Genomic DNA, 13,598 nt, shown 5'->3' with positions numbered 1-13,598 from the left:
TTGACTCTCCACTTGTTTATAACAGAAAGTGAAGCTCTAGGTCTGTCATACTTGGGAAGACTCACGTGTGCATCTTGACACCACCCTATCACCTCCTTCTGGTACCCGAGTCCTAAATACACATTCTCATTTGTAACGTGGAAGAGAACATGATTTAACTGTCCAATCAAAGACAAACTTTTCATTTATTACCACAACAGAGAAACTGTCCAAACATAAACTTACTTAAGTGACTCAATTTTATGATAAACCCCCAAAATATGTTTGGGTTTTTTGGGGTTTTTCTAAACATTTATTTATTTATGGCTGCATTGGGTCTTCATTGCTTCTTGCGGGCTTTCTCTAGTTGCGGTGAGTGGGGGCTACTCTTCCTTGCGGTGCGCAGGCTGCTCATTGCAGTGGCTTCTCTTGTTGCGGAGCACGGGCTCTAGGCGCGCGGGCTTCAGTAGTTGTGGCACAGGGGCTCAGTAGTTGTGGTTCGCGGGCTCTAGAATGCAGGCTCGGTAGTCATGGCGCACTGGCTTAGTTGCTCTGCGGCATGTGGGATCTTCCCGGACCAGGGCTCAAACCCGTGTCCCCTGCATCGGCAGGCAGATTCTTAACCACTGCACCACCAGGGAAGCCCTGTTTGGATTTTTTAATAAAGCAAAATTGAAAACATAAATGTTTTTGGGTGTGACTGCTGTCTCTAACACACTGTAACAAAAATCCCCAAGTACTCATAATTAACTTTTTAAATTAGAAACAACACCTAAAGTTTTATGATATGCCTCTAATTAGATCTGATTATCAGTGTTTCTTTAACTTTTACTAAGAAGGAGCCTTTTAAAGGTAATAATGAAGCAATTTATTTCTGAATAGTGGTAATTGTATGTTATGGCTGGTTTGTAATTTTGAAGAGAATGGGATTATGTGAAGTCTTCCAAATGAGTGATATAAAAATTATGGATTCCAATAAGATTCTAACTGTATAATTAAAAAGCCTGCTTGTAACTAGAACCTGGTAGACAAAGAAACTGCATGAATTTTTTGTTTAATAATAACAACAGTTTCCTTATGAGACCAATGGTAATAGAAAGTAAATTTAGACCTATGACAAATAGTTTCCTTCCTTTGGGAGACAGAAGGCTGATAAAAACAAATTATGGATCTGTTAACTTGTTGATAGCAATGTTATTTATCAACAGGAAGCGCCAACCTTTCCTGTTCTCTCTTTAAAACAAAGAAAAGTGAATCATACAAAAAATGAGCTTTTAAAGGAGACAGTACAGAAGCTAAAATTTCTGAAAAGCCATGCCAAGGCAAGATTATAAAAGTGTCTATAACTGGTATTGCTTCCCCAAGCAAATCCTTAAAAAAGGAGGTGGTGGCAAAACTATTAGTGCGCACATGGATAGATTCTTTTTTTTAAAAAATTTTTTTATTTTTATTTTTGGCTGCATCGGGTCTTAGTTGCGTGGGATCTTCCATTGTGGTGCCCTGGCTTCTCTCTAGTTGAGGCTCGTGGGCTCAGTAGTTGCGATGCGTGGGCTTAGTTGCCCCGTGACATGAGGGATCTTAGTTCCCTGACCAGGGATCGAACCCGCATCCCCTGCATAGGAAGGAGAATTCTTAACCACTGGACTGCCAGGGAAGTCCCATAGATTCTGATGAAGGAGGGCACTAGCGGCACAAAGCTATCTGGCCAGTGACCCTAACCGAGTCCCCTCATTTTATAGGTGATAAATCAGAGTAGCAAAATGACATACCCAATGACAGAGGCAGAACTGTGGCAACTTTTCTGTTTGGTGCATTTTTTTCTTCCTGTAGGACCATATCATAGTGCCTAGCAACATAGTTAAGTAATTTTTAACATCGAGATATAATAGTAAAGACAATATTATAATGCATAAGAAACTGTAGTTCTTGCTTTGTAGCCAGATTGATACAGGTTTGACTAGCGTCTCCTTGACTTACTTCCTATGAGATCTGGTTGCACAGTCATGTATAAACGAACAATAAGGTCCTCACTCATACAACTTTGCTATTAGTTAACTACCAAATCCTTGCTTATTCATTTTGTGCTTATTTTTCTTTTACCCGACCTAGAAAATTTGTCACATATGCCAACATTCATACACAAGCACACAGTGCATTGCCTGGAGGAGGGGAGCAAGAAATCCTAGTCGGGATGCACAGTCTTTATTTTTGAGATCACTCTAGCAAATAAAATTATTTAAAACTAATAAACATGTATTTACGCACTTTTTGGATCAATTACACACAATGCCACTCCAGAAGAAAGAAAAAAAGTGTTGTGCATAATGTTCTTTACAATCTAGCTTAAGTAGGTGTTGAAGCATTAAACCACTACAGTAGGCCTTTCACATGATGGAGTTGCTAGAACATTCTAGAATTAGGAATAGAAGATTCAAATTCCTACTCAGAGGACAAGTGATCTCTGTAGGGGACATACGGTGTTTTTACAACCCAGCACATACATTTCTTATAAAACCCATAATCACAGTGTCTCACTGGCCCCCTCTAACCACTGCCAGCAGCAATCATGGTTGCTCATCCTCCTACACACAGTGACTGGTTCATGGGTTTGGTCCATAAACCAACAGGGTTAATTAGTATGTCCCATATGATCATACAGGAATATTGAAAGAGAAAAAAAGGGTTCCTCTGGTATAGCAAGCCATAAGAACAATTAAAATTGATTCTGCCAGTGGCCATCTTGCACATGGAAAGTTCTGGCCTCAAAAAGAATCTACGCAGAGGCAAGCTGGGCTGAGAAGTGGATAGAAGGAACAAGAGAGTTCTGACCTTTTCTGAGCCCCTTGATCCAGCCATACTTGATGATCCAACTATATCCTTCTAAGAGTTTGTGCTATCTCGCCAACACATTCTTTTAAGTTCATTTATAACTTATAAAGAATTCTGGTCAAGGCAAGCTTCATCTTGCAAGTGTTTATCATAACATTTTTAATACTTGCAAACTTGCGGTGACCCTGTCTACCTTCCCCACTGTGACCACCTTCCCCGCCTAGACTAACTCTAAATCCTTCACTTTGTCAATGGGCTTTTACAAAACAGGAGCACTCCCTTTTAGCCTAAAAGCCCTCCCTGAAACTGTTTACTCTAAGGACCACACGAGAAGTGACTCAATGGGCCAGAGAAATGTCCTACGCCATCTCCCTCCTGCAAACACCCTCCCCAGGCTTACCAAATTGAACTCCAGCCTCAATTTTACTGCTGAGCAGGTCAGTGGTTGCCTGCAAATTGGGAGCAAAGGTTATGTGCCAGGAGAGAGGGATTACAAAGGAGGATAAGGAAACTTTGGGGGTTGATATGTTCAAGGTCGTGAAAGCAATGATGGCTTCACAGGTGTATATATGTGTCACAACTTTATCAAATTTATACTTTAAATATGTGCAGCTTATTGTATGTCATTAATACCTCAGTAGAACTATTCTAACACACACACACACACACACACACACACACACACACACACACACACAGAGCTTTATGAGGAAAAGCATTTTACAGCGTTATCCTTCTTCCAGCAGGGAACAAATCCTAATGCCTAGAGTCGCAGATGTAATTGGGTGACAAAGAAGAAAGTCACATACCAAGGATGGTAGGGCAGGATAATTGGGACCTTGATAACATGCTTGCATTGTGCACCTTCTCTAGATTACCTACTTCTAGACATCTTGCTACATGAAAATAAGGCCCAAAAATCAGGGCCAAAGCCACCAATGGCTTACTATTCGAAGCAGCAGTAGCTGCGTTTCTCTTACCAGCAGCTGGACTCTATTCCTAATATGGTAGTCTTTGATGGTCTTTAACTTAAAGCCAATAGATCAGGTGATTCCCATGCCGGCTATCTTTTGTTTCTAATCTCAGAATAAAGTCCAAATACCAGGCTGACAAATCCAAGAATGCGAAGGGCCTGGCTTACCTCTCAAGGTAACTCATTAGCCACTATTCCCCACCTCCAGTCATACTTCGAATTCTTCTAATGAGCCCTCTACACTTTGAGAGCCATACAGTCAAAGCACGTGTTGACCTGATATTCCTAGAATGTGGCTAAGTGCCTGGTACAGAAGAGGTACTCAAAATACACTGCAGATGGAAAGAGCTCATGATCTTGTTCATTATGCTTTAGGGATAGGGAAATGCTTATTCCCTAACGTAATCAATATTTGGGGTGAAGAAATCCAGCCTCATGTGTTCCAGATTATTCTTTCTCTATATAACCTATAAAAGAGAGTTTCATTCTTTCACCAAATATCCACCACACTGCAGAAACAACATGCAAAGAGAGAGCATTTCTAGAGTAGCTACACTTTTTGAGCATCCAAATTCTACCAGGGTAAGTGAATTGCTTTGAGGACGAAAGAGGAACGTAGAACTTTGAAAAAACTGGATGCGATTCTGCAGTTAAATCATTCAAAAATGTTTTGTCAGCACTAAAGCAAGAGAGAAGACGTGATGATAGTGGAGGGTAAGAAACTTAAAACAGTAATAAGATTTAAAAGGACTATACCACCAAAATGTAACGCAGCATCCACCGATACATTAAAAACTAAGGCCCCAGACCTCTCCATGCTTCAACAGTCATAAGAGTAATTACACGTGACACTGAACTCTCCCTCTGAACTTCTGCCTAATGTGAACAATTGAAGAACAATTCAGTGATTATGAAGCATGTGTTTCTCTGATACCAAACATCTGGATGGAAATTTGAAAATTCTGTAAATAATCTGGATACTGCTAAATATCCAGACATTTAGTGTTGAAGCCAAGACCGCAGTTCTTCGTCTCATTTTCATTCCTCAAATGATACAAGGAAGGCTCATGTGCTGTTGTCACATATTTTTCTTCTCTGTGTTCTCCTTGGTGCCAAGCAGATTGCTTTATACTTACAAGGCACGGAATACATAATATATAATATCTGCTGGGAAGAAATTATATAAAGAGAATCAAAAGTAAGGCATCCTGACTTGCCATTTTCCAAGGATAACTGGTTTGAGGTAGCACTCACAACTGCCAACAAAGTTTCAACCCCACCCTACGTCTTCCTTCTTCGGAGCAGTTTTGGGAGAGAAGAAGTGGAATTATGGGTGAAACAGCCCTGCACTGCCTCCTTCTTTCAATCAACTAAATGTCAACCATATGGCAAGGCTGTGCTGGGCATTCAGGAAAGCCGGAGTGATTGGGACACGGTCCTTACTGTTGAGGGACATATAGTCTATCATATGACAAAATAAAAGGGTAATTGCTTTTTTCAGTGACTTCTTCATTGATCAACTTAATAATCGTAACTTAGTCCTCATCTTACTTGGCAGCATTTGACACAGATGTTCAACTCTGCCTCCTTAAAATGACGTGCATTTGGCTTCTAAGACACCCGCCTCTACCAGGTTTTCCTCCTACCTGACGGGCCATTGCTTCTCAGGCTCCTTGGCTGGTTCCTCCTTGTCTCCGAAAACTGTGATTATAAGAGTGTCCTGGGCTTCCCTGGTGGCGCAGTGGTTGAGAGCCCGCCTGCCGATGCAGGGGACACGGGTTCGTGCCCCTGTCCGGGAAGATGCCACATGCCGCAGAGCGGCTGGGCCCGTGAGCCATGGCCACTGAGCCTGCGCGTCCGGAGCCTGTGCTCCGCAACGGGAGAGGCCACAACAGTGAGAGGCCCGCGTACCGCAAAAAAAAAAAAAAAAAAGGAGTGTCCTTTATTAGACTACCTGCCATCTGACATCTCCACTTGGGTATCTGATTGGCATCACATCTAATACTGAACCTCTTATGTTCCTTCCAAAGCCTGTTCCACCCAGTCTCCCCATTCCCGTTAACAGCAGATTCAGCAAGCCAGTTGTTTAGGCCATAAACCACAAGTAATCTGTGACTGGTCGCACCCCATATTCTCATCCATCAGGAAACTATGTTGGCACCACCTTCAAAATACACCCAAAAGCTGACCATTTCTCTGACTTCCATTGCTATAATATTGGTCCAAACCTCCATCATCTTTGCTTAAATTACTGCAGTAGCCTTACAGGTGATCTCACTGTTTCTACTTTTGCCATCTATAATCTACTTTCAATTCAGGAGCCAGACAAACGTTTAAATGAAAATCAGGCCCAAAGCCACCAATGGCTCCCCATTTCCCTTGGTGTAAAAGTTCAATTCCTTCAATCTGGGTCCCAGAAACTCTCTGACTCATTTCCAACCACTCCACCCACCGCTTGCTCACTCTGTCCCAGCCACAGGCGTCCTCTCTGTCCCTTGCATAAATCAGAAATACTCCTTCAGGATCTTCTCAAAGGCCGTTCCCTCCACTGACTTTTTCCAGATGTCTGTCCTTCATCTCTTTCAAGTTTTTGTTCCACTGCTACCTTACCGAGAAGGCTAATCCTAACCACCACACATAAAAATATGCCCTTATCCTCCCCTACCCCCCCCACTGCCCCACTGTGCTTCAGCCTTCTTACTCCATTTTTCTCCATAGCATTTTACCTTCTAACATGATGTATAACTTATTTGCTTATTTGCTTATCATCTACCTTCCTCCCCAAACGTAAGATCCATGAACGCAGGACCTTTTGGTTTGTTTCGCTCACTGCTGCTGTTGCTTAATTAATATTATTGGAATGAATAAAAGAAAAATTATTTGGGTTCGTCTTAACATTTATGTTAGACTAATAATAATAAATTAGACTAATAATATAAAGAACCCTATCCAACAATGATTCTAGTACAATTTTATGGAAAGCTGATTTGTTCACGGGAAAGGTTACAGGAAAACCTCAGATGCATAGGAGAGCTTGGCCAACAATGGGAGAGAAAAGAGAAAAGAGTATTTCAAGAAACATTAGATTCTACAGTAGACAGATAAAAGCAATTCCTATTTATTATTTTTAACCCAACGCTAATTTTCATGTCTTAAAATATTTGCTGCCTTCTAGATTTAATTTTGATCAAATTATCCTGTTTATGCAAGCTTTCATTAGGTATGTTTTACCTCTGGTGAAAAGGGAACAGCCAATTCTGCAAATTCCATTCAAGAAGTATTTAGAAAGTATAAGCTCTGTGCTAAAAAAAAAAAAAAAAAAAAAAAATGCTACAAACCAAAGGATGCAACAAAGAGAAAGCTATGATCTCCGCCAATAAACGGTGGATAGTCTAGCTGGGGAAAAAGCAAACACAAAGCAATCTATAGTATGGAGCATTGGTATGGTTAATGGCAAAGACAGAGTAAAATAAAATCTTACAACACTGACTCTCAGCCCTCACTGTAATTTAGAATTAGCTAGGAAGATTTTAAAAAGGGTTTTTTTTAACCAAAAACTCACATGCCTCTCCCTGTCTCTGAATACTGATTGAATTAGTCTGGGGTGGCACTCAAGTAGTAAGATTGATTCCCAAGTGAAAATTTAAGGAAACAATTCTTTCTGACTTAAGAAACGGGAGGCTTTATTTGAGTAGTTTTACAAAGACAGAACAAGGTATTATAGGTCAAGAGCAGAGGATCAGCAAAGACAGGCAACAAAGGGCAAAATGTCTGGGGAACCCTCTGTGGCTGAAATATATGAAGACATGCACACGGGAAGAGCGGATGGTGAAAGATCTTGAATGGCATGCTAAGGAATTCGGGTTTATTCTCTGAGAGTTTTCATCCACTATTACAAGTGCATTATTCATTTTACAGTGATAAGATAATATGGAGGAACAATTCAGGTGAAATGTGATAAGAAGGAAGACGAACTAAACCTAGCCTGTCTTCACCAGTAATTCATATGTGTTGGAGGTGACGATGGCCCACTTTTAAACTACCTAAAACTGTATGCAAATTAAACCACTGAGATGTTCAAATCTCACTTTTCAAACGTAGGCTGAAATACAATTATTCCCCTAATAAATTTTCTTTCTTTCTAAAAGCCTCTTAATTATGTTGTTAAACTTTGTGAAAGAAAATAACCTCATTTCAAGTAAGAAATGACATAAATAGCACATTTCGGTAACTGTTTTAAAATCAAAAGTTGGGAAATTTCACAAACACATTTGGCACAAAGGCCGACTATGAACACCAGCTCAACGGCATCACGTGAAAATTCCAGGTTCTGTAAACAGTGAATCATTTTTAAATTCAAAATCCAAGTAAATATTCAGCAACCACTTAAATATTTTAAATTCATTCAGTAGTTTGAACAAGGGCTGAGAAATAACATAAGCCTAACCACATATTAAATAAGAATAATTTGAAAAATAATGATCAGAATTTTGAAAAATGTCAAATACGATAATTTGAAGGCAATTACAAAAGTAGATTTTTTTATTTGGCTGAAGTATTAACGTTTTTCATTTATTTTGGAGTAGAAACTGAACAAAATTATACTTTTCCAGCCCTCTAATGACCAGAATAGGACTTTTAAAAATGTACAGGAAAATCGTTCCAAATTTATACTCACCATACCTCAGTCATTTTTTTCTTACAACTGAAAGATTAATATTACTGCTTTGAGGGTATGAACTCTTGCCCCCATAGGGCCTGCTTGAGTTAACACCAGCCTGTAAGTGTTAGAAATCCCAGTAGCTTGAAAACCTTTCCATTGTAACTTACAAGTTTGTAATTCAGAAATTTAAAATAATTCAACTTTTTCCACGAAACTGTAACAACTTGCTCTTTTTTCTATAGCACATCCAAAGCATTTATCCACATTCTCTCCTTTTATCCTAACAACTCCACAAGGGAAGAATGAAAAATATCATCACCAGTTTATAAATGAAAGAAGTGAAACTCAGATGGAGACGTTTGCCCAAGGTTAAATTCCAAGCAAGCTGTACAGTTGGTATTCAAATTTAGGTTTTCTTCCGAAACCCAGCTGTTTTTCTCTCCATAGACTGTACAGATATATATATATATATATACATACATACACATATATATATATATATTTATCTGCTATGTTTTACCTATTTTAAGACAACCTCAATTTCAGAGATACCTAAAACGCAAATAAACATATGCCTTAAAATGAATGTTAATTGGTATAATTTTTGACTGCATGGAGATTTTTTTCCCCAAAACAACCCAAGATATAGAAAAAATATTGCAAAAAACCAACAGAAGCAAACTTAGATTTTAGAAGAATAAATATAGAATAAGAAACAAAACTGAAACTTCTGAAATGACCCTTATTTAAAGACCATGAGTTATATTCTGTTCCTTACGTTCTTAATTAAAACTATTCATACATACACACACACACACATACATATAAACAGCAGTCGATTCCTAGAAGTCTTTTCTTCTCTGCTTAAGAAGCACAAGGAGACATATTCAAAACGTTACATATTTTAATATAACACTTATTTCATACCTTCTAAAATTCCCCACACATCACTAGGAATAATTAAAGTTATTTTTCACTTTTATTCAAAATACTTTCAATCAAAATTATTTTAAAATAAACGATTAAAAATAAAATAGACCGTTTTCCCAAAGCAGTTTTCACTTGTGTTTATATCCTGAACAGTATGAAAAAGACCAAGCAATTTCCACACTTCCTCAATTCAATCATACCTTCTTCTCCAACCCACAAAGACCTACCCTAGCCCTAAATTTTGTGGCACCTAAAGTCAGTTCTTCCCTTATATAACATTAATTTTTCCATTCCATAAATCCCCACTAGATCCTGTCTTCACAGAGGAGGTACTTGCCTTTGTATGTGTTTATTATTTCCCACAGTTCTCAGCAGAATGCACACAGTAAGCAAATGTTTATTGACTGAAGAAAGCTCTTGAGATCATATGTAGAGAAGATAGTGAATGAAAAAGAGGCTTCATAAGGCATGTTGATTTCAAAGCCCAGTTTGGTTCACTGCTGTATTCCCAGACTGAGAACAGTGCCTTGCACACAGTAGACACTCAATAAATATTTGTTGAGTGAAGAAACATTCAGTTTCTATAAATGTAGGAAGTTCTAGAGCAAGTCACTCTCTTTTGTATAACATCATGAAAGTGCATAAAGAAACCATAGCTTCTCCCTTTCCTCCTGTATCTATAAACTGTTGATATTCACTACACTAACGCAAAGTTGTTCATTACTAGGGATTCTATTAATTAAAACAACCAAACCATAACCAACAACAAAAATCAGCCCCGCCTTTGGCTAGTGATCAAAAATCCATGACAAGTTTGGGGGATGTTCCATCCAACCTATTTTAATGACATGCTTTCTGGACTGGTCACGAATTCTGCCCTAATCTCAAGGTCATAAACAGGCCACCTGAGCACGTGGACAGTCAGGCTGCCCTAAGTTCCTCAAGAAAATGCTTCAAGGCAAGAGTGATGACTCAAAGCAGACCATGGCCTTTACACCTACCACACCCATATGCAATCCTGGATTTACTAACACTTTTAGAAATAATCTCAGATCCAATCCCACAACTTTGAGCTTATTTCGGAGGCAGCGACCCAGGTGGGATTGGAACCTATAAAGGGTCCTCCTATTCATGCCTTAAAAAGAAATGTCTCCCAAGTCTTCAGCCTTAACCCTTCCCCCAACCACCTGACATTTCCCATCTTAAAATGTTGAGGTGAAACCAGGGGAAGATATAGAATCTAAATAATAGCAATGGCACATTTTCATCATCTATTTAAGACCTGGTTCAATGTTTACCTTTCATTCATTTCCAGTTTAAACTGCTGAACTCATCTAAACTTGTTCACAATGTATAAGCAGTAGACAGTAATTCATTTTAAGAAATATCCTCTTTCTAAAAAGCCTTAGGGCTTCCCTGGTGGTGCAGTGGTTAAGAATCCGTCTGCCAATGCAGGGGACACGTGTTCGAGCCCTGGTCCCGAGCAACTAAGCCCGTGCGCCACAACGACTGAGCCTGCACTCTGGAGCCCGCGAGCCACAACTACTGAAGCCCGCACGCATAGAGCCCGTGCTCCGCAACAAGAGAAGCCACCGCAATGAGGAGCCCGTGCTCCGCAACAAGAGAAGCCACCGCAATGAGAAGCCCGCGCACCGCACAAAGAGTAGCCCCTGCTCGCCGCAACTAGAGAAAACCCGCGTGCAGCCAAAAATAAATAAATTTTTAAAAAAATAAAAAGGTTTAGATTTAAAAGGGCCAACCATCTTTACAGTCCTGTGAATTTCCAATTAATTTTTACTACAGTGCTATTAAAATCAATAGAATACACTCTGAAGGTCAATAATTTAGAACAGATATAAAAGTCTTATATAATATGTTCCTTCAGAGTTACCTTTCTCTTTGCTTTCCTAATACACAAGAGATTCAAGCAGAAATGACACATCTCAAAAGCAACAGAACCAGACTTAAAAATAACTTGCCTTTAGAAAAAAAATATGTACGGCATATTAATCTATATAGACCTCCTCAGTGACATAAGTATGCAACGCAGACATTCTACTGTGTGTAAGCAGATACTATAAGGTTAAATGTCTGGCAAACAGGTAGCTAAATCATGAGGGGGAGGGGCAGAAGTCAGCATAAAATGGGGAATGTGAAGTTCTAAACAGGCCATTCATGCTAACAAAAGAAAACCTGGAGAATTGGTCAGCTTTTACTTAATAAATAATCAATGTAATAGGCATGTTCAGGTGAGACAAAGGTGGATTCTCATCTGAAACTTGACATGGATCTCCGATTACAAGTACCTGAATCACCAGGTGGTCTAGAATTTTTCCCAAATCTAGGATTAGTGACACGTTGATTAGATTCCTACTAACTAGTCAGAAAGACATACTTTTTACAGGTTTATGTCTTGCTTTCAAAGCTTTGCAACCCTGTTCACATACAAGGGAACAGTAATGCTAAAAGGACCCAGCCTCTCCCTCCTGCTGGGGACCACAGGCAGACTCCGCACTCCAAGGATGTAACCTAAGCTTGCACAGATGGCCTAGCTCTCTGCTAATGCACAGGAGCTGGGTTTGTTTTCAGGGTGGATGCTGCAAAACAAACCCAGGTGTATTTATAGACAGGAGCAAGACTATGATGGAGGGATGATGACAGAAGATGAAGTTACTTCTGCATGGTAAAGAAGCCTGTGGAAAGATCTGGATCCCACAGCCTGGGTTCCACTTCTTGACTCGCCAACTATCAACTATGTAAAGTTATTAAAGCCCTTTTCGGTCTATTATCTTACGTATAAAATTTAGACAATGCCCCTTGCCTCGGATGATTGTCAGAAAAAGGAAAGTGTGTGTAAAATCTGGGACGTGGTAGGCCATTGGTAAACGGCAATCTACTCTCCCATCCTCCTGTTCACCCTGAATTGCCCCTCAAAAATTACAAACATACACTGCAGGGTTAAAACTAAAAAGCCCAAGCTGGTTGGCAGGAAAAGAAACAACCTGGGGGGAGGCTCGCTTATTTACTGGAGAATTTAGCTTAAAATGGATTTAGGATAATGATAAGAGGGGAGATACATGGAAAAAGCATCAGGTATAAGCAAAACTCCCCCCCCCAACTCCCGCTCCCCGCAAAAAGACATTCCTTTATGTAAGCACGAAACAAACTTCGGAAGCTGCGGATATCCTGTGAACCTACACGGTGGCCTCAATTAAAATCACAGGCGCACGTAGAGCTAAACACGACGCACACCATCCATATGCCGCCTTGTCAGTTTCAGATCACGCTATTTTTGCAAAACTGTCCTCAAACCCGAGGCGGCTCCCCAGATGGATTTGGGAGCCAAGAGCGAGTTGCAGAAGGTATAAGGATGGGAAAGTGGAGAGGTCTGGTCAAATAACTGAAAAACAAGGCGGTGGGTGAGGGGGCGGGGTAGAGCAATGGGGAAGAGACGCGGCCAGTGAGCCAGAAAGACGGAGGCTTCACAATGAAAGGAAGAGACTGCGACAGTCGCCGGCTCCTGGTCCCCGGCGGGGACGGATGGCGAGGCCGGGCGGGGGAGGCCAGAGCGTGGGAAGACAGAAAGGGGGTGCGGGATGAAGTGAGAGTCATTGGCCAGACAGGGAAGTCACGGAGCACCCGAGCAGGTGCAAAGCCCCCAGGCGGGGAGGAACGGGCTCGGGATACTCACGGTGTAGAGTAGGTTGAGCGCGCACAGGCAGTTCTTGGAACACGCGAAGCCCCCGCAAACCATCTTGGAGCCTGAGGTTCCCGGCAACTGCAGGTAAAGTCTGGCTCCGGCGGAGCCTCCAGGCAGCCTCTTTGTCCTTGCCTTCGGGGCCTGGCCGAGGCGACGCAGCAGCGGGGACGCGGTGGGGAGCCCGGGGCTTGGGAAGGGGCTGCAGCGCGCGGCGCGCCCGCGGCGGTTCCTACCCGCTCTGGAACCTGCGGCCGCAGCAGCTGAAGACAGAGTCGGAGCCCGAGCCCCGCCCAGACCCCCGCCTCGCCCCGCGCGCTGATTGGCCGCCGGCGGGGAACAAAGGTAGAAATATGCAAATAAATGCGCTCAGCTAGCTGGGATCCGGGAGGGGAGGGGAGGGCAGGGGAGGGGAGGGGAGGGCAGGGGAGGGGAGGGGCGGGGCGGGGCGGCCCCTGGGACAGGGGGAAGGGGCGAAGGCCTTGAGGGAGAGTGCCTGAGGCCAGAGTGCGTGGCAGCGACCTCGC

The 13,598-nt window shown here is 41.6% G+C and overlaps 1 protein-coding gene across 1 annotated transcript in view; it reads right to left on the bottom strand.

Moving 5' to 3' along the window:
* TSPAN13 (tetraspanin 13) overlaps window positions 1–13,316 on the bottom strand; it is a 33,902-nt gene extending 20,586 nt beyond the window's left edge. Inside the window, exon 1 of the mRNA XM_060156136.1 lies at window positions 13,066–13,316. Coding sequence (XP_060012119.1) covers window positions 13,066–13,128 — 63 coding nt within the window. The 5' untranslated portion in view covers window positions 13,129–13,316. The remainder of the gene's footprint in view (window positions 1–13,065) is intronic.
* Window positions 13,317–13,598: the final 282 nt, after the last annotated feature.

The sequence above is a fragment of the Lagenorhynchus albirostris genome, chromosome 8 (genome assembly GCF_949774975.1).
Source record: "Lagenorhynchus albirostris chromosome 8, mLagAlb1.1, whole genome shotgun sequence".
NCBI classification, from domain to species: domain Eukaryota; kingdom Metazoa; phylum Chordata; class Mammalia; order Artiodactyla; family Delphinidae; genus Lagenorhynchus; species Lagenorhynchus albirostris.
Note: the sequence above shows the minus strand (reverse complement) of the source record. Positions and strands in the feature narration are given on the sequence as shown.